Source organism: Pisolithus orientalis (genome assembly GCF_024613125.1).
Source record: "Pisolithus orientalis strain OTSU chromosome Unknown F5J12scaffold_5, whole genome shotgun sequence".
NCBI lineage: Eukaryota > Fungi > Basidiomycota > Agaricomycetes > Boletales > Pisolithaceae > Pisolithus > Pisolithus orientalis.
This window is the reverse complement of record NW_026260786.1, coordinates 373,378-392,645: the sequence shown is the minus strand read 5'-3', so window position 1 is coordinate 392,645 and position 19,268 is coordinate 373,378. Positions and strand designations below refer to the sequence as shown.

Genomic DNA, 19,268 nt, shown 5'->3' with positions numbered 1-19,268 from the left:
CCAAGTGATCATAACACGCTACCACGCTCCCGACCAATCACCGTTCCAGCACTGATGCGTGGATGTTGTGCGATTGGCAAACAGTGCCTCCGGAGATCGAACGGCACCAGAGGGGAGAGAATAGTTCCCAGAAAATCGAAACGCCTTGCGATGAAAAATCGGTGGATGTTCATTCCATACCGAGAGGATCCTGGGAAGCGCTCCCAGGACACAGCTTATCCGGAGGTGCAGACGTTTTCGCTGGACTGTTGGCTACTGAATGGCAGCCCCTGGCACGACGGCCCGTCTTTGCCACAATGGATCTCAAAGCTTCGTTGAGTTTTGACAGCCATCTCTGTACCTGCGAGCATGGTTGTGAATATCTGACGCTGCAAGTAAATCATGCTTTTCTACTCGGGATCAATGTATGTATGTATACGGAATCTGTCTGACAGATAGGCTACTGCTAATTCCACTGCTTCTAAGTTATCAGTATGATACATAATCTTCGCTTAAACGACCTGTCGGACGACAAAACTGGACCGCACTATACTCGCACCCTCTACTGTCCGGCTAGCCTTTCTGAGCGTGCGCACACCAGGTCCGACTGAGCCATATAAGCGGGACTCCACCAAGGCACTTAAACCGCTCACGACCCCCTTCACGCTTTACTTTAACGTTCCCGACAGAGCCAAAAGGTTGTTGAGAAGTCTGAGCTGAGTCCTGGTGGTCGGATCTTCTGGTGTCCTTCCCGTAAGCTGCCATGACGTGGAGAACGGAGCTTCAACAAACCATTCAATACCGAAATGCCTACTTCCTTGCTTTCTCTGCCACCGCCGGATACGTGTGCTTCGGTTGGGACATTGGCCTGATAGGCGGTGTTCTTGCTCTTCCCTCTTTCCAGCAGTATTTTGGGTTGGATAAAGAGTCGGCCAGTGCCCGTGCTAGCCTGAGCGGGAATATCGTGTCTGTTCTCCAGGCTGGAGGCTTGTAAGTTTTACCTCCAGCTACGTTTTGAGACGATATTTGAATGATTTTCTCAGTGTAGGTGCCATAGCATCGAGTTGGTTGGCCAGCCGATATGGCAGAAAGCCTTCGCTGTTGGCGTCAGCTGTAATCTTTCTGGTAGGGAGTGCTATTCAGTCAATCGTTGGATTGGGAAGTACGCCAGCCGTCGGTCTCAAGCTTCTCTACTTCAGTCGGTTCTTGGGTGGTGTTGGCGTTGGCCTGATGTCGGCTCTTGTTCCCACCTATGTATCAGAGTGTGCTCCGAGGGCTATTCGGGGACGGTGCACCGGCAGTATAGAGGTTGCTGTAGGTTTGGGAAACATGTTGAGCTGTAAGTGCTGGTGCTGGCCCTGTGTCCGGGCATTTCCTGATCCATGTTACGTTGTCCAGTCTGGGTCAACTACGGAGCGGCTCTTAACATATCACCTGGAGAGATGCAATGGCGAACCCCGATAATTGTCCAAATTTTGCCGGGCATCAGTATTTTTTGTATTCATGCTCTTCCAGCCGGAATCACCTCGGTGGCTTGTCGAACGCGGACGATATAACGATGCAGCAAATGCCCTCGGCTACATCGCCAGAAAAGACCCTCAAGATGATACTGTCCAAGTGACTCTGAGTGAGATACGCGAACAGTTCGCAGGCAAGCGTCAACTTCCAATCGCCACGCAGTTCAAGAAAATGGGAGAAAATCGTATCATCGTATTGCGTTGCCTTATACCATCCATCGCTACATTTTTCCAGCAGTGGACCGGCACAAATGCGATCAATTACTATTCCCCTATCATCTTTGCAAACCTTGGAATCTCAAGCACGACTGCTTCGCTGCTCGCCACAGGCGTCTACGGAGTTGTGAAGTTCGTTGTTACATGTCTCGTCCTCGCCTTCGTTATCGAGAGCTGGGGCCGCAAGAGGACTCTCATATACGGTGGCCTGGCTCAAGCTATTACGATGATTTGGATTGGGGGCTACAGCGCCGTGCACCCCGAACCCACGGTTGTTCCTGCTACTTATGTCTCGATCGTCGCTGTCTACCTCTACGGCATCGCTTTCGGTCTAGGCTGGGGCTTCACCCCGCTCGTCCTTGGGTCCGAGGTGGCTCCTGGACACCTTCGTTCAGCAGTGATGTCTATTGCTGTTGGGGTAACCTGGCTTTTCACATATGTCATCGCGCAAGTCACGCCGATCATGCTCGCACATATCACGTACGGCACATATCTCGTATTCGGAGTCGCTTCTGTTATTATGGCAATCTGGGTCTACGTCTGCATACCAGAGACTACGGGATACCCTTTGGAAGATGTCCGATACCTTTTTGAGAAAGACATCCTTATCCGGTCGTTGCAGGATGCCCCTGGTGGACGCATATTCCTCGGCAAACGCCGCGCTATCCCCATGGAGGAGTTGAAGAAAAATGCTACAGATGCCAGCCCGGAACCTGCACCTAGTGATTTGAGCGACGAGTTGACCAAGGAGGCGGTGCCGAGGGGTCAAAGCGATACACTTGTCATTTGAAGAAAACGTTCTCCTACAAGGCTCCACATAGTACATAGAGTTACAAAGACTAACGTAGCATACAGATGAGATTGGATGCGCACATGCGGTATAAAGTAGAGTAGTCATCTATATAACAGAATTGCGACAGTGATACCCCGTCTCCACGGCGGAGCGAGTTCAGCGCGTCCAGCACGCTATGACGTAGGCAAGCTTCTCTCAGCATCGCCAATTCCCCCTAACCTGGCGGTGGTCACCGCCTTGTGTATTGCCTTACACCTCGGTTTGTTGTTGAGGTGTCTTTTCAGAGCATCCGGGCGAGTGAACCCATACTCGCAACCCGAACAGAAGAACTGTGGTGGACGGTGGCGGAGAGATTGCTGGTGCCTCACGAGATCGCCTGCCGAAGAACACACATGCTTGCAACCGTCAAGTAGGCATGGAAAAGTTTGTTTCGTGCGTGACGAGAGCTGTGTCCGTTGAACTGTCTGCTCACAGACCAAAACGCTCTCTCGAGGAGCAGGATCTTGACCGCTGGGCAGTGCACTAGACGGGGAACTGGGTACAGGGCTATGCATGCTTTGAGTGGACACGACCCGCGGGGTATCCATAACGGACTGGTCGATGGCAGTGATGCTTATGCGCGCAGTATCCTCGATCATTTCTGCCTTCTTTGACGCAGGTTGGGGGGCAGACAATTTCTCTGTTGCCGCTTGATACAGGGAATTCCCCATCGTAAGGTCCCTAGCACACGGGACGGCCGAAGCGGGTGACATCGCAGAAGAGGCGCCACCGGGGGAGACGGAGAAAGAAAGCTGTGTTCTTGGAAGAATCCATTTTGAGGGGTTTTCCAAAGCATGAGGGCGAGCCCCTGGGTTGTGGAGGCTGTTCCATTCAGGTTGGTCGACACTCTTCGCATCTGCTTGCGTACATGTGATGCTGAGCGCGTCGCGCGGCTCAGAAGCAAATACGGAGTTGCAGTCAAGGGGCAACCGATGCGGACCAGGAGGACCGGGAGGTGTGATGTTGGTATTCGCTACGTCAAAGGTGTCGTCACTTGCAAATTCGAAGTCCATTTCGTCATCTACATGTGGAACGTGATCACCCAGTCCCCCAAGATGCTCTTCGTCAGGTGGATAAACTGCAGTTGTATTATCGTATTCGTTAACTGTCGAGAGTGGGCCGATGGCATACGGGAGCGAGCAGATTTCGGCGAGTGTGACTGAAACTGCGCCCCGTCTATCTTCATAGGAGGAACGGCGTGGACGCCAACTAGGGCATTCCCAACCAAGGCCCCGATAATCTCGTGAGTTTCCACAGAGTGCGGCCATCTGACGCCGACGTTCGCGACCAACATTGGGAAGGCATTTACATTGATTAATAGGATTATTCCCATTAAACATTCTGGGTCTCGATTGGAAGCGTGCGTCATGGGCATTGGCCACGGTGTCATAGAGCTGGTTGGATAAAAGGTGAAAAAAAGTTTTTATAGACCAAAGGATTGACATACACTTCTAGGGTGTCGCGCGGTGACGAGTCTACGAGTCACAGCAACATCGAGGTAATTATCGAGAGGACGATCATAGCCAACGCTTCCATGCAGTGCAGTCGCAGGGAAAGTGTATTCCACAGGTGGGAGAGGGACGTTCATGTTGTGAAAGAGGAATGTCACTCGAGCCTCTGGATCTCTCCTATCTATATTAATGTGTTCACAACAATGAAACGCTGACAAAGGAGTGTCCACAGTCAGCGATGCATAGTACGTCGCTTGAACAAAGGCGGATATTAATCCTCGATGCTTGAAAGGCAACGGTCCACCGACTTGTGATCTACCGAGGAACGTTTTCTGGAAACCAGGGGTTGCCTGCTAGGGGAGTGGAACGAGCACAGACAGAAGAGGCAGCCGCCGCTTTGGGAGGTGTCATGATCGACAGAAGCAACTCCGACATAGGCAACCTCCAGAGGATTTACTTACCTGTCTGCGCTACCCGATTCCCCAGGCAACTTCAGGCCCTGAACGAAGCTGAATTACTCCAATGGGTCGCTGGCTGCAAAATACTGTCAGTTGTGCTGGGTTTATCCAGCGGTGATCGAGCGGTATGTCCACGAGGATTGAAAGGAAGTAAGTAGTCACTTTTCCGTCACCGCAAGGCCATTGCACGATGGGTCCTAACGACCACAAACGTGCCCGCTTCATGTTTTACTGGGGTCATTATCGGACCTGTTGGTGGCTGCGGAGAGGCAATAAGTAGTTTTGACAGATCCACGATGTCGCTCGAGCGCTCACGCTCAGAAGCCAGCGCATTCCATGGATACGTATTCAATTGCAGGGCCCGCAGGTGATGGCATGTCATATTATCGTGTCTTGCAAGGGACTTATTAAAGGAACCTGTGTGACGGTGTTTCGTAATTGGCCGAGGACGGGAGTTGAGATGGATTTCCAGGCCCATGATCTATGAAAGGTAGCCCATTTCCCGCTGTTGTCGTTAGCGCGCGCGCAGAAGGCATTTGACCTCCTCCCGCTTGCGGCAGGGGACACCGCGCGCCATTATTAATCTCATGTTCAGCATGATGTGCCAGGCAACCAACTTTTGGAGCATAGTTCTGACTGGAATTGCTGTCGTATTGCGACTTCAGCAGCCTAGATCTTTCGTCCTTTGGAATGTTACCCCGTGCCGTAAGGCTTGACAATATGGTTATCCGTGGGGAAACCCATCTTTCCTGACCGGACCGTGAGTACACGACCCTTTGATCAGATCACTCGTTCCTTGTTACAGTACGTCAACGCAAAAGCAAAATCACATCTCAGGGTTTGTGAAACTGGTGGTTGACTTTGCACGTGTCTTGGGATGTCTGGCCTAATTCTTGATGTATGATGGGCCATGAGATCCTAAGTAAGCACGTGTATGTACGTTTTGATGTGAGGTGCCAGGCACACTGCGGTTGCGTCTCCCTTTTCTTATCTTGTTCAGTTGGTTGTTGGGCGCCCCTCACGCGTTAGGACTAGCAGACGTTAGATGATTGGTCGAAGGATCATCGATTAAGTTGGACTCTGCAGAAGGTGTGACGGGAACCGCGGTCCGGATATAGTGCCCGTGGACGCTACAACTGTATCGGCATGATCCAAACACCCACAACATAAAGTAGTCAACCGGGGCCGCTGCGTCTCGAGTCGTTGGTTGCGGGTTGAGTTGGAGCCCGGGTACTAATAGGAGTCTTGATCCGAGGCGAAATCACATGCTGGTCACCTAGTCATTTGGGGAGGTGAGTCAGGACATACATGACAGAGAATCCTAATGCTCCTAGGCTACATAAATAGCAGTCTACTACGCAATCTGATCAGATCACAAACAAGCCTTCAGGCTGACCGATGAGTCCATCCTTTGGGAGATTATGCTTAGCAATCTCGTAAAATCTGGGACTTCAGCTGCATCTGTTGATAATGTACGCCGGTGTTGCAAATCAGGCAACGGAGCCGTTTGGAGCTGGTCTACGTCAGCGATTACGCATGGTCTGTCACAATAAATGGGCCAGCAGTTGGCCAACCATCGTCCGACCCCCTCACAAAAGAAAAACCGAAATAGTGAATGATTGTCCAAGGGTGATTTCGGCAAGAATGCCACGTAAGCTGAAGACGCAGATGGGCCCCTTCATTTCCGACAGGCTGATACGGCGAAATAGCCAATGGGATCGGATGAAAAGATATGGCTCCGTGATCGCCCTGTTGTCATCCCAAGGATCTCAAGTATTTCCAGTAGAGGGGGGTCTCACTGTAAAGGGATTGCACACCATGGGAAGGTATTAAGATGGGTGAGACTCCCGAGTTCGGGTCGGTTATTAAAAAGAACTCCGGGGTAGTGATGACTTCCGAAATTCAGTACGTCAACGAGGGATGGAGCACATGGTGCACCCCGCGCGTGGCGAATGCACAGGATCGAGCGTCGCTTGACCTGTGCAAGGGGTGGAGGGATCAGCGTCGAGCGGGGGGCTAGCTGAGAGCGGCTACAATACGATTGGTCAGCCATCACCTCGACCACTGACACGATCAATTGGAATCACGCCCGAGATCGAAGTGTTCAAGAAAAAAAAGCAATGCACGGGTGAAGACGGGTGCTATTGACGTTGCAACTGTGGACCATGCTCGAATTTACTGCCGTTCAACGTGCTGCTATTACTATCCGAAGGTACTCGATAACACGAGAGGGGATCAATTCGCGGCGACTGAAACGCCTTGGGATTTCTAATCCAGAAAACCGGTACGGCAAGACTCGATGGCCGACGAAGACGAGGGCATCATGCCATCGCACGGCAACTCAGAAGGACCGACAACGATTGAAAAAGAGGGCGCGAATGTCTCGAATATGTACATAGATGTCTGAGAACCATGGGACGAGTGACCACTCGGGCTCCGTGGCGGAGGTTGAAAACGCAAGGCACGCTTACAAGTACTTGGGTGATGGGTCATGATTATTTCACACAAAGCCATTAACAGCGTCTGTTCCATTCTTCCCCTTCCTTCCATCCCTAGGCTCCATTTTCCCCCTCATCGTCTTCCTAGCTATCGATATATCCAGCATCCAGCATCCAACATCCTCGTCGTTACCTGCCATTCCCTTCTGTCCAGGTCTTTATCAATCCATATTATCTGCTCCCATCGTTCGCTCAACGTCTACCAGCTCTAACGATGGCGCTACTCCAGCAAGACCAATACCCCGCCGAGTTCGATTACCAGTCCACGAGCCCGTCCACGAAGCCTCACAATATCGGCACGACCTCTGCCTTCGACACTTACGAATTCAACGGATTTAAGTCTCCTCCATTCCCCCACACGTCGTCTTACAACGGCTCTTATCAAAATTCGCCGTACTCTGGTCATTCAGAGCTAAGCTTTGACCCAGACGGTCCGGAAAACGTCGGTTTCGGCGAGGAGCTCAACGGGCTCATGGCCGCCCGCGAAGAATATGACCCGTCGGAATATGATCCGCCCAATTCGTCTGCGTTGCTCATGTTCGACGGCGAGTTTCTTGATCCCAATGGGGCTCCGGTGTCTGTTTCCGTCACACCAGCACCACTCAATCAGCACTCTCCCCTTTCATTCGACCACAGCTCCCCGTCTAGCAATGGCGACGGAGCCCCGCGTAGCCGAACGTCGTCGGTATCATCGAACCACAAACCTCAAATACACGCTGGTTCTTCTCCGCGGCTGGACATGGCTCACTCATTCGAAAAGCTTCACTTTGAATCGCCTCACTGGCAGGCGAATCATCTCCCAGTTGACCGAGCCACTTCACCGCCGAAGAAGCCCCAATCTCCTCCCCAGCTTCTGATTCCAGACAGCAGTCCGTCCATGTTTTCTCAGGAACCCCCGCTTATCAATGCCCCAGAGGGTGATGGTGGGTTCATGACGAGTGGGCCGCAGCTTCACATCGTGCCTGCGACCCCCGTCAGTGGGGGTGGAGCTGCCTCGCAATCTGTTCCTTTTCAGTCGACCTTAGAAACCCTTCATCAAGGCAAGTAATCTCCTTGATATAATCATTTCCAGTTATGGAATCGCATACTTACCGTTTTTGGCGCATTGCGTCGTCCTATGTCCGCTCAGGTTCGACTCAAACCGGCTCACAGCCGTTGGGGTCGACCGCCCAGTGGGATCAGCAACACACCGAGGTCTCCCAACAACTCGGGGCGTCGCAGTTCCGTGACCAAAGTGTACAGCTCTTCCCTCACAGCCACCCAACACAGGGGCTGTCCACTCTTACTCCTCCAATCCATTCAGACGCTACAAATACCTCATACCTGTTTCCAAATTTCCCCCCGCGAACGCGCAGCAAGTCCGATACTTCATCCCTTCCACGTCCTCAGTTGTGGCCCAACTCCCTCATGACTGAACAGCTTAGCAGTCTGCAAGGATCCGCCCTCGACGATTCCACCACCGTCAACCTCAGTCAGGTCCTCCCTCAACATCAACACGCTCATCAGCATCCGTCCAGTGCTGGTACTAACCAGACATCGTTTAATCTTGGCTCCGCCCAACTCCCGCAGTTTAATTTCAACCCCACTAATCCGTCGACGAACATGTCCAACTATCTCACCCCTGAAGCCGTCGCCGTCGCCGCCAACCTTCGCCGGTCAAAGTCTGACGGTGGCGCACGTCCGGGACATAATCGACTCTCTCGCTCGGAGGATATGTCATCATCACTTATGTTCCCACCAACCTCACAACACGCCTCCGAATTGATCAATCGTCAGTTCCTATACCCACAGGAGGCTTTGCCCCCCATCCGCGGACATAACCGTAGGGCCTCATCTGGTTCGCGAGGCGGCGACGGAAGCTGGAGCGGGCTGTCGTCGAATCGTCAGAGCCCATACCCAAGCCCATCTGCAAGTCCACGTGTTCGCTATGACGATCTTCCCAACGTGCCTCTTGCAGGCCGCCCAACTTCTTTGCTTCGTGCAGAGCCGGTGCAGCAGCCCCTCAACAACGGTTCGATTCAAGTTACCAAACAGACTGTGACAAGCGAACGCACAGCTGGTGCTAGCCACCGTCGAAGGAAGCAAGAAGCAAACTTCATGTGCCCTGTGCCGGGCTGTGGCAGCACCTTCACGAGAAGCTTCAACCTAAAAGGTGCGTCGGCTACAGGACCACGTTACACCTTATGCTAACCTCGATTTTAGGTCATATGAGATCGCATAACGAAGAACGTCCGTTCCAATGCAAGTGGCCTGGATGCGGCAAGGGTTTTGCGAGACAGCATGATTGCAAGCGTCACGAACAACTACACTTCAACTACCGGCCATTCACTTGTGAGGGCTGTCATAAGACCTTTGCTCGCATGGACGCGTTGAACAGGCACTGTAAGTTTCAGGCACGTTGTTAACGAGTCCTTCGACTAACTATCACTGCCATCAGTGCGATCAGAGGGTGGTGCCGAATGTCAACGTGTCCTGGATGCAGCCAAGGATTCTGAAAGGGTACCGATGCCCAAGACGGAGGAGGCGGGGTGGTCGACCACGAGTGTGATGGTATGATCTGCCTTCGTCGTTCTTCGTTTGTTCCGCAGGTCGACGTTCACTTAACTATTCCCTATTCCCACTTCGTCTTCTCATCTACCATACACTGGGACGCTCTGCGGGTTCTCGTCGTCTTTTGTGTCTGCTTAATCTCGTCCCATTGCTCGCTAGCTGCTCATCATTATACTGATATTGATTTCACTGTCCGCCATTCCTCCCCCAATCCCTTGTACATACAACCACTGTAGTGTTGCGCTACTTCGCCGGAAATCACCCGACGTTTTTATTGATGCTTCCGTACGTCTATTCATCATCACCATTTCTGTAGCGTAGTACATCGTAGATATTGGTGGGTGTCGGTCATGCCTGTTATTTATGATTACGAGGAATAAAATGTTAACGTATTTCGTTTCGCCGGCTTGTCATTTAGTGAGTAATACGAGCTAGCAGTTGCGGAGGCTCTCCCCGTCGGTGAGGAGGCAGTGTGAAATGCTCAACGGACCCTTGCCACATCCGGCGGAAGGGAAACTATCCTTCGTTCGCACAGCCTCAGTGGGATGAATGCCAAGATCGAGACGGAAGACCGCTCGTCTTGATCAAAACAATCTTTTGGCAATCGGCTGTGCACTTATCATGTTGGCCAGAATTCCAAACAAAAAGAAATCCAAAACCCTTAGCCTCGGCCTCCCTAAACATCAGTATTGAAGGGAAATTATGATCAGCACCGCCTTGGGAGCTCCTAGTGATGTGATACACGGATACTGTGCAAGATCACGAGATGGCAAGATCTTGCCTTTCATTATCACTGCCTCGGATGATGTGGAGGCATAGTAGTTAGATCGATCATTTCAAAACACGGGTCTGACAAGTACATACTTACGCAAATTAGTTTTGCGTCGAGAAGAGTAAAAACTATTATTGGTGGGCTCATCGCCTCTCAAGCTGTGGACCGTACGGACGTGAATCTAACAGGGCGGATGCATTTTACGCATGCGCATGCGTCCCCGATCGGGGAACGGGCAGATTTAGTACTGTTTCCCCGACATTGCAACCGAAGTTCACCATCCCGATCAGCAGCCCGTCGGCGGGTACGGTACATCGTGTGACTGTAAGACGTGGGTTGATGCAGGTCCACTAGTACTGTGATTGTCGCCGATGGCTCACGCATGACACTTCGGCGCATCCCGTGCCTCGTACATACCGGGAACTTCCCGAGCGGTGAAACGGCAGAGAACAAAAAAAGATTCATTCCATGCTTGCGGCGTTCCGGATGCCACATAGATGGAACTGACGGTCATCTGGCTCAGATCGCGAGGCACCTTTAGCCTGGGAGTCTGAGCCGCCGCATCAACACTTTCGCGATCATATCGGAAGGCGGTGCATTAGTAACTGTGCGGGTTGTGCGATGACGAGATGTCAATATTCAATTCCAGTCTACAGTAGGTACTCTTTGGAGAGTCACGTCAGCGACGTCTTGTGTAAGGGGCATGCGGCCAGACTGCGGATAGGATGCGGCGCAACCTGTCCTTTGCGGCCGAGAGGCATGTGAAAGCGAGAGCGAATGAAACAAAATCTAATGGGGGGGTATCATGATTCAGAATGGCACGGTTAACCGTTTTAGCGCATTATCACCTCTGCTGCAAGGCACTTCCCTGCCACTGTCAGAACAACGTCAGAATAAGGAGACCTAGCGTCTATGGGGGAGTGGAGTGAGTGCCACGGGCGTAATTTTGACAACCGGTTCCCGCGAAAGTGAACGACCATGGCAGGTGTGGGGCGCGGTTGAGGGATATGTTGACCGGCAATTGTCATGTATAGCTGCAATGCCTCAGAACTGGAGTGGATGTTAGCTCTGGAGATGAGCGCTACGTACCCATTACGATCGACAAATGCTGGTTCCTGACGTAGAAGGACACGGAAGGAAATTGATCCTTCAACCCAAGCGAGTTGCGGTGCGCTCCCGATAGAAGAAGGGCATCCTCGGCGTCGGTGTAAGAGCTAAGATAGGCTAACGCCGCGTCATCGGCCCCGACTTCGAGAGGAAATTATGTATGTATTTGACAGTCTTGGGAATGACTGGCATTAGAATACGTCAAGATATGTACAGGAGCGACCATAACCTATGATGTCTGGTCTTTAAAAGCATTGGAATACCAAAATCCAACCATGGCAGCCCACCTGGTATACTCCGGTGCTCCGTGCTATCCTCGCGTACCGCGGCTAGCTTCTCAGAGGGACCTTGGAATACGCTTGGCAAGAACTGACCAGGTTTTACCAGGCTGCATCTCGCTTGGACCCAGGTGCAGGAGGGCCGGTTTGAAACAGCCACACCGCTCAACTTGCGCAAGGTAAAGGAGATTAATAGGCGGGGCGACCGTTAAGGGCTATAATCGACACCCAACGCGTTAAATTAGGGGGTCCCTGGATAGGCAAGCACTGATCGGTGGGACAGTATTGCAATATGTGCTCAAGAGTGTAAGGGGAGCTCACCATTCTCAGCCATCTTTCATTGCATCCACCTTGCTGGATCGTGGGAGGTGAGGCTGAAAATATACTTACTGAGTGTGGAGTTGTAGCTCAAGCCTAGGTAGACTTGTCAGCGCAGGTGTTTTCAGGAGCCGTTGGGTGCACGCGCGACACACATGGATACAAGCTAGACGAGTTCTGTAATGAAGGTGCTGCCGCTGCTTCGCACACAGGTTGCCGTATTAGAGGACCAGGTCTGTTGTGCATTGGTGCAAGTCAGAGTTGAGATTTTTACAAAGTAGTAGGGAGGAAGCTAAAGTCTCCGAATCGGAGTGTCACGGACGTTGTGCTTCCGAGTCCACACCGGCTTGTGCTCTTCATTCAACAACCTACATAGTGGCGCAACGGTGTGATCAATCACTTATCTAGCCGCTTGCAACGTGTGCGCGTGGATATTCTAACGTTCCATCCTTAGCCCAGGTATTCTTGCAGGCCCATCGGAAGTCCGTGCTTGATCCGTTTTCTGACAGTGCATGTCGAAGGGGGGCTTAACCATCTTTGCCAAGGCACACTCCGGCTGACGTTGAGATCCCATCCACGCCATGTCCTACTCAGCCCTGCAGAACGGCAGCAGGAATATGCCAGCCTTCCCAAACTCGGGTCACTTTCCAACTTACCCCGTAACCCATTCCATCGCTCCCAGCACACTCCCCCAAGTCTCTAGCCAGCCAGCCAAGCCAATCCCTTCGTTGCCAGTCACTAGTTCGTTCAAGGCTCCCGCGCACAAGCATGCTCATCATCTGCACTCCATTCCCCCTCGGGAGAAATCGACTAGAACCCTTATCATAGACCACATGCTATGGGTTCATTCTCGCACCCGATTCGCTCAAGCTCGCGCAGAGTTGGGCATGACGGATCGCACTGGTGGTCCCTCTTCTCTTAATTATGCTTATCGAGAACGTCCCGAACAATACGAGGAGGATGAAGAGGTTGTTAGCGATGGAGAAGAGGCTAGCATGTTGGAGGCGAGGGAAGGTGGTGCCCGTCTCAACGATGAGGAAGAGAGGAAACAAAGACAAGATCTGGACCTTGCTGCAAGGCTCAGATTACGTGCCGTAGGTCTTGAAAAGGTAGTGACATCAATGTTGGAGCAACCTCCACCAGTACATTACCCCGTGCTGGACGATGACCCCGTGACCCCAACCAACTCACCGAAGCGGGGTAGCAAGAGCCATCCCCATACATTGCCCAACGGTGTCCGTCTCCGCTTGTCTCTTGGCACTGTGGTCAACGACCTGTTCTCTCGTCAGCCCCCAACATCTCCTTATCGACACCATCACCACCCTCCGCCTATCATTGTTTCGACGGATTCTGACCAGGGCTCTTCTGAGCCTCTCAGTCCCAGTACTTCCCCTGCTCCTCGTAATGTCTCACCTAATCCTTCCACCAGTGCCAGTGCCATTTCATCGTCATGCTCTGGTGACCCCCCGGGAACGTTACCGCCCTCTCTGGCGCTCTTGTCATCGATATCACTTCCGGCCTCCAAGCGTCCGTACTCCCAGATCCAGACCTCGCAGCCTCTTTTGACCATGCCCCTCCACCAAAATGTTGTAAGTCGGTTTGCTAGACTTTCCTTCATGTCATTCAAGCCAAGGATTTTAGACCAGTTTGAACACCCGAGCTAGGAATATGTATATGGGTGGCACAGACCACTCAACAACAAATTCTTCACCAGGGTTGCGCTGCTCGAGGCATCTTCATGCAGGTTGTGAGATTTGTGTCGCGGCCAAGCAGCCCTCTAAACCTCCCGGAGGTATCGGGAGAAGCCGGGCAATATCCACGGCCGGTGGTTCTACCACCATTGGGAGTAAATCAGCTTCCCATACGGCCCATACAACTTTCGGAAAGAGTATGTGGGGAAGCAACGGAGGAGGTGTAACAGGGTGGCAAGACGGGAGTGGAATAGGTACAGGGCTTGCCCAGCCTGGCATACACGGCAGCGTTTTGCGCCGAAAGTCGAAGTGGTCTATCGCCGAAGGTGACAATGATCATGCGGGGAATACTAGTTCATCCGCGGGTAACCCACGGTTATGGGAGCTCATCCCTCGATTCCTCCGACTGTCAGCCTTGGTTTCCGTGGAGCTCGGTCGCGAGCTCGGAGAGGAAGCCCACAGCGTTCCAGAAGGCGAACATAGTCAGGGAAGGATCGCTGACGAAACCTCCATGCCAACGCCAACCTCTCCGTCTCCGTCGCCTTCCAGACGACCCCGTTCCGAGGCAGAGGCTCCCCCATTACATCCATCCCGGGAATGGTACATGCTCCTAGCTGGACTTCTCACCAGAGCTGCCTTGGAGGGATACCTCACAGCTGGTTGGCGGGGCGCCGATGCCACAGAGTGTTTACTCTCAGTCGGTCGCAGCATCAACGATGGTGTGGATATAAATGAAGAAGAAGATCTTGGAGACGCCACGTTTGAGTGGTTTGACCCGGATGACTTGCCTGGTTTGAAGGAGGCTACGCGGGTCCTTTTCCCTTCTCTGCGTGGTGGTGTCTCGAACAGCATGGCGCATAGGCGCGACACCGTGGAGGCCGCATTCCACATGGAAATGGAGGCTCGCGTTCGACGAGTGAGTCAGGTCTGACCTCGTCACCAGTTAGATTGTGCTCAGCTGTTCTGCCAGTTCTTTGATATTCCTCAACAAACGCGAGATCTAGTGACACACATGGAGGACCTGGCATGGCATTACCCTGCAGAGCCTGTCGAGCGAGCTGCCTTGCGATTTTGTGAGGCCGTCGCCAAGTGGCGGGGAAAGCCCGAACTGGAGAGTGTACGTGGCTCGCATCTCCTTCCACTGAAATTCTTACAATGCTCTAGTACAAAAAGAAACCCAAAGAACAAGCTTTTCAAGGAGCCATGAACATGACCATGGAGTCATTCGTTCATTCTAACCCCACTAGCCCTACTGTGTCGGGCTTCGCCACTCAACATGGCGTCTCCCAATCACCTCGCCGGCCACCTATTGAAAAGTACTTTATCGTACCCGTACCGCAAACCGTTGCTAGCGGTCGGAACAAGAGGCAACGGTCCTCCTTCGACGACCTGGAGCGGTCTGTTAAGAGAGTGCACTGAGACTGAGACTCTTGGCATGACACGGGTCCTGTGGTGTTTTCATTCTGCATCGGTTCACTGGATTCACTCTTTACTGTACAGTATCGTTATCTTTCTCATTTATCTTACTCTCCGTCGCCAAGGTTCGACCAGTTGTATGTTGTATGAAATCATCGAAATGTGTTTCCCGTCGTCTTCAGTGTGTTCCGTTCTTGGATGAACCTCCCTGGCCACCGCTAATCAGAGACCGGTTAAAAGCTCCCGAGACACAGCGTAACTTGTAGACTAAGCGCCGGCACTTCTGCTGATTCTGGCAAGGAGTGTGGCCGAGTAATATCAATCTTCCGTACACGTTCCCATCCTGAATAAGCAAGTCTCTCTTTTTCTCCTTCCTCCGATACTTAAATACTTGCGCTAGTTTCAGGGCGGAAGTGAGACTCTGAAACCACCTTACCCGTACTTCCACATCTTTACGGTTTACCACCGCTGTAATAACAATGAGTCACCTGACGTTGGATGTATCAGAACATGCACGTAACAACTGAGACCATGTCTGAGAGGTACGTTTTCGCGACTCGTCTTCCATCACCCAAAAGACGCCATCAAAAGACGTGGTACGGTATTTAAGATGGATGGCATCCCATAGCAAATTCAGGAAGCTATCTACGCGCTCGTGCCATGCAATCCGTCCAGGTTTTCTACGCGCTCCTCGCAGCAACAGTTATCTTGGCAATCAGAAGACATCTGCGCAGGAGACGAGACAATCCCGCAGGCCTGCCGCTACCACCTGGTCCTGCTCGGCTCCCCGTAGTTGGTAGCTTATTTGCCATCAAAGACATAGGTTCTCAATGGTTGACCTTTGCTGAGTGGGGCAAGAAATATGGTGTGTTTACAGGCCTCGTTCTCCTATCATGACACGAATAATATACTGAACAAATGCTGAACAGGCGATCTCATCTATCTCGAAATCCTCGGCAGCCGGATTCTCGTTCTACATTCTGAAGAGGTTGCACAAGAACTACTCGACAAACGGTCGCAAAATTACTCTGACAGACCACAGGTCCCGATGGTGACCTTGTAAGTTGTCAGACATTAGTCGTCGTGGGTTGTCCTCTGATCCCGTGTAGGATGGGTTGGGAGTTCAATGTCGGTTTCCTACGCTATGGAGCATCATGGCGCAAACATAGGAAGGCAATGCACCAGGCATTAAACCCGCAGGCGATGCTGAATTACAGGGACATCCAATTGAACCAAGTTCACCAGTTAGCCCGGAATCTCCTTGAGGTGCCAGAAAAAATGGAGGAACATATAAGGACGTACGTGACGAGAGTTCCTCCATGGTAGCTCGCCTTCACCATTCTGATTCTAATTTTGTGTCCGTTCTAGTTTCACCGCGTCGACCATCATGACCGTCGTTTACGGATACAAGATGGCTCCTCGAAACGACCTCTTTGCATCTATCGCAGATCGCGCCAGCGAGATGCTCACTAATTCATTCTTCCCCGGCGCTGCCTTGGTTAATGCGTTCCCTGCTTGTTCGTGACCACGATTGTCGACACTTAAGCCATTCACTCATGCGAGTTGTTTCTGAATCTAGTACGGTACCTGCCTGAATGGTGTCCTGGAGCGGGGTTTAAGAAATTCGCTCGCGAGTGTAGGAAACTTACCAGGGAATTACGCGATAAGCCTTACGATTTCGTGCAGAAACAGAGGGTAAGAAGTCGGTTTCTCCGGCTGGTTATCATCTTTGACATGCATCAAGGCCGAGGGTATCGCACCTCACTCTATGGTCTCGGAAATGATCGAGCATAACGAAGAGGAAGTTGTTATCAAGTCTGTTGCAGGAACTACGTATGCCGGTCAGTCTTGATGTCCGCTCCACTGTTAAACTTGGACGACTTATGTTTGTACTGTTCAGCTGCCGTTGAGACTGTTCGTTCCCGTTTTCAGACATGCAGGCGTTCGAGTGTATGCTCATATTTATGACAGTCTTCCTCTGCGCTGTCAGCTTTTGTACTGGCCATGCTCAAGTTTCCTTCGGTGCAGAAGAAGGCGCAGGAGGAAATCGATCGCGTGACAGGAGGCCTAAGGTTGCCGGATTTCACAGATCGCCCCTCGATGACTTATATCGAGGCGACGTATCGCGAAGTGCTCAGATGGTGTCAAGTCACCCCACTTGGTACGTGTGGTGTATTATAAGAGCTTGGGCGACTCTTTTCCTAACTATTTGCTCCTGTCACAAGGTGTGCCACATATGACTACAGACCACGACGTCTACAACGGATACTTCATACCTAAGGGTGGGTACATTCGTATATAGTGAATATCATCTCATAAACCGGTTGGTAGACACGATTGTCCTCGCCAACATATGGTGAGTCTGTCGTATGTACCCGAAAGTCGGGTCACCAACTATTGTAGGGCAATGACGCATAACGAGGAGAAATACCCTGACCCGATGAGATTCATGCCCGAAAGGTTCATTGCAGAGGACGGTTCCCTTACTGACGATATCGGAGAAATACAGTACGGGTTTGGCAGAAGGTAAAATCTAATCTCTGCTCGATAGTGCTTTTACTGACAGTGAACACTTAGGATATGTGTTGGGAAGTACCTGGCGGAGGCGTCAGTCTGGATAGCCATGGTTACGATTCTTGCAGCGTTCAACGTCAACAAAGCTAAGGATGAATTTGGCAATGACATTGATGTGGAGCCAGAGTTTACACCTGGGGTCATCATGTGTGTTCACCTCATCCTGCACCTCTGATCAAGATTTTAAGTTTTCTATATAGACACCCGAAAGCATATCCATTCTCGATCTCACCAAGGTCTCCCCATGCTGTTGAACTGGTCCGGAATCTGAGTTCTTAGAGAACATGCAGTCCGGCTGCTTGGTTGTTTACAACGTGTGGGTGTACATATTGAATGTGGTGTAATAACATACTCGTGTAGTATCAGCGTGCGACGTCAAACAACGCATACTCGTTAAGGTCATACTGCGCGACCAGGATGAACGCAGGTCATATCCTAAAATACCGGGATTAGTCGGCGGATAGTATGCTCAGCAATGAAGACGTACCACCGAGGGTGGATTTGTCGTTCCGGGTACAAGTGCATCATAATTTGATCGGTCATGTATTCTTGCTCAATCTGAGTTTGTGATGGTCTATGCCCTGCGTACGACGGCCGTCTGCTGGTAGAGATTTGCGGTCTCTTAGTTGTTTCACTGGGTCGCACGGCCACCGTACGAGGCTGACCATACGCAGATCGAGATCTATCGTCCAACACCTTGTAATGCACAGGTGGTCCTACATCTCGCCGACGGGAGTTCAGATCGGGTCGTCTCATTTCCGACACCGTGCGTTTTCTTTGCTCTTCCTCTGCAGCAGCTCGACATCTCGTGGCCATCTCCTTCAGATAGCCTTCTGATTCCTGTGCGCGAGAGGACGATATCTTGTAGGTCCCTTCACAGAAGAATCCGCCGGGAACGCCCCGACATTGATAGACGCCCTTGACGGTTTGTGGACTGTTGGGATAAAGGCAATCGTGTTGGGAACATTTGTTATGGTATGGCGAGGGCCACCCTGGTGGTAGTGAAGACGTTTTGGGTTTCCGGTTGACTGCACTCCGTCGGTATCGATATCAGGGCAATGTTACACAGCGAGAGAACCTGGTACTCACAGAAGATCATGATGGTTTCGTTAAGGCGTGTGCGATGAGGGGTGCGATGAGGGTGTAAGGGGGGAGGAATAGGGAGAGCATTAGGAAGAGCATATACATAACGGCGCCTGCTTACGGGAAGATGTCTGCCAGGGCGGCGCACGGTAACTGCTTTCCGAACATGCATTAAAGTCGTGTTAACTTGATGAGGTCAAAGAGAGTAAGAGGCATCACGTCTGCTCTCGGGATGACGCGTGGGTTCGCTCTTTCCCTACAGGTACGTACATACCTAAAAGCATTGCCTGGCAATTGCAATGCTGTCGGAATCAGTCGCAATGCATATTTAAGAGGCAGAGCCTCGGAAAGATCGCTGTAAGAGGCTTAATACAGTGGAGAGAATGGATTGGGAAGGAACGCGGAAGGCCCGGGGTTACGGAATTCCCTGAAGGTATCACGGGTGAGTGTTGCTTCGTTTTCAAGGGCAATTATTAACGCGTGCGCTAACTACGGTTTATTAAATCCACCCCGAACACAGGTCTTCTT

The 19,268-nt window shown here is 51.7% G+C and overlaps 7 protein-coding genes across 7 annotated transcripts; 5 read left to right on the top strand and 2 right to left on the bottom strand.

Annotated features, from left to right (window-relative positions):
* The first annotated feature begins 559 nt into the window (after positions 1 to 559).
* On the top strand, positions 560 to 2,590 carry F5J12DRAFT_442697 (general substrate transporter). The gene is made up of 4 exons (XM_051739437.1): positions 560 to 969; positions 1,023 to 1,318; positions 1,378 to 1,445; positions 1,495 to 2,590. Exons 1-4 carry the CDS (start codon positions 743 to 745, stop codon positions 2,500 to 2,502), a joined length of 1,599 nt encoding a protein of 532 aa, XP_051602959.1. The 5' UTR covers positions 560 to 742; the 3' UTR covers positions 2,503 to 2,590.
* An 88-nt stretch (positions 2,591 to 2,678) lies between these two features.
* F5J12DRAFT_715619 (uncharacterized protein) lies at positions 2,679 to 3,059 on the bottom strand (the record flags this gene model as incomplete). Its single annotated transcript, XM_051740967.1, has 1 exon — positions 2,679 to 3,059. One exon carries the CDS (start codon positions 3,057 to 3,059, stop codon positions 2,679 to 2,681), a length of 381 nt encoding a protein of 126 aa, XP_051602958.1.
* A 4,106-nt stretch (positions 3,060 to 7,165) lies between these two features.
* F5J12DRAFT_716082 (uncharacterized protein) lies at positions 7,166 to 7,999 on the top strand (the record flags this gene model as incomplete). Its single annotated transcript, XM_051740991.1, has 1 exon — positions 7,166 to 7,999. One exon carries the CDS (start codon positions 7,166 to 7,168, stop codon positions 7,997 to 7,999), a length of 834 nt encoding a protein of 277 aa, XP_051602957.1.
* A 680-nt stretch (positions 8,000 to 8,679) lies between these two features.
* Positions 8,680 to 9,507, top strand: F5J12DRAFT_715911 (uncharacterized protein; the record flags this gene model as incomplete). Its single annotated transcript, XM_051740980.1, has 3 exons — positions 8,680 to 9,103; positions 9,154 to 9,333; positions 9,389 to 9,507. The coding sequence occupies 3 exons, from the start codon at positions 8,680 to 8,682 to the stop codon at positions 9,505 to 9,507; spliced, it is 723 nt and encodes a 240-aa protein (XP_051602956.1).
* A 2,752-nt stretch (positions 9,508 to 12,259) lies between these two features.
* On the top strand, positions 12,260 to 15,362 carry F5J12DRAFT_809457 (uncharacterized protein). Its single transcript, XM_051744742.1, has 4 exons — positions 12,260 to 13,565; positions 13,618 to 14,583; positions 14,638 to 14,784; positions 14,832 to 15,362. Exons 1-4 carry the CDS (start codon positions 12,558 to 12,560, stop codon positions 15,084 to 15,086), a joined length of 2,376 nt encoding a protein of 791 aa, XP_051602955.1. The 5' UTR covers positions 12,260 to 12,557; the 3' UTR covers positions 15,087 to 15,362.
* Positions 15,363 to 18,166, top strand: F5J12DRAFT_809452 (CyP450 monooxygenase). The gene is made up of 14 exons (XM_051744741.1): positions 15,363 to 15,625; positions 15,694 to 15,948; positions 16,013 to 16,142; positions 16,193 to 16,381; positions 16,452 to 16,600; positions 16,663 to 16,778; positions 16,828 to 16,924; positions 16,984 to 16,997; positions 17,055 to 17,244; positions 17,309 to 17,365; positions 17,415 to 17,439; positions 17,487 to 17,609; positions 17,661 to 17,804; positions 17,858 to 18,166. The coding sequence occupies exons 2-14, from the start codon at positions 15,744 to 15,746 to the stop codon at positions 17,934 to 17,936; spliced, it is 1,518 nt and encodes a 505-aa protein (XP_051602954.1). The 5' UTR covers positions 15,363 to 15,625; positions 15,694 to 15,743; the 3' UTR covers positions 17,937 to 18,166.
* Positions 18,093 to 18,912, bottom strand: F5J12DRAFT_780486 (uncharacterized protein; the record flags this gene model as incomplete). The annotated part of the gene is made up of 2 exons (XM_051742480.1): positions 18,093 to 18,685; positions 18,747 to 18,912. The coding sequence occupies 2 exons, from the start codon at positions 18,910 to 18,912 to the stop codon at positions 18,093 to 18,095; spliced, it is 759 nt and encodes a 252-aa protein (XP_051602953.1).
* Between the last annotated feature and the right edge of the window lie 356 nt (positions 18,913 to 19,268).

Excerpts from the sequence above, each read along its gene's own strand:
- F5J12DRAFT_442697 (XM_051739437.1), top strand. The coding sequence starts at position 743 with ATGACGTGGAGAACGGAGCTTCAACAAACCATTCAATACCGAAATGCC. Across the intron at positions 970-1,022 it reads GTTCTCCAGGCTGGAGGCTT|TGTAGGTGCCATAGCATCGA; the intron begins GTAAGTTTTACC and ends TGATTTTCTCAG. Across the intron at positions 1,446-1,494 it reads AATGGCGAACCCCGATAATT|CCGGAATCACCTCGGTGGCT; the intron begins GTCCAAATTTTG and ends ATGCTCTTCCAG.
- F5J12DRAFT_809457 (XM_051744742.1), top strand. The coding sequence starts at position 12,558 with ATGTCCTACTCAGCCCTGCAGAACGGCAGCAGGAATATGCCAGCCTTC. Across the intron at positions 13,566-13,617 it reads TGCCCCTCCACCAAAATGTT|ACCAGTTTGAACACCCGAGC; the intron begins GTAAGTCGGTTT and ends CAAGGATTTTAG. Across the intron at positions 14,785-14,831 it reads GAAAGCCCGAACTGGAGAGT|TACAAAAAGAAACCCAAAGA; the intron begins GTACGTGGCTCG and ends ACAATGCTCTAG.
- F5J12DRAFT_809452 (XM_051744741.1), top strand. The coding sequence starts at position 15,744 with ATGCAATCCGTCCAGGTTTTCTACGCGCTCCTCGCAGCAACAGTTATC. Across the intron at positions 16,779-16,827 it reads ATTTCGTGCAGAAACAGAGG|GCCGAGGGTATCGCACCTCA; the intron begins GTAAGAAGTCGG and ends ACATGCATCAAG. Across the intron at positions 17,245-17,308 it reads GTGTCAAGTCACCCCACTTG|GTGTGCCACATATGACTACA; the intron begins GTACGTGTGGTG and ends TCCTGTCACAAG.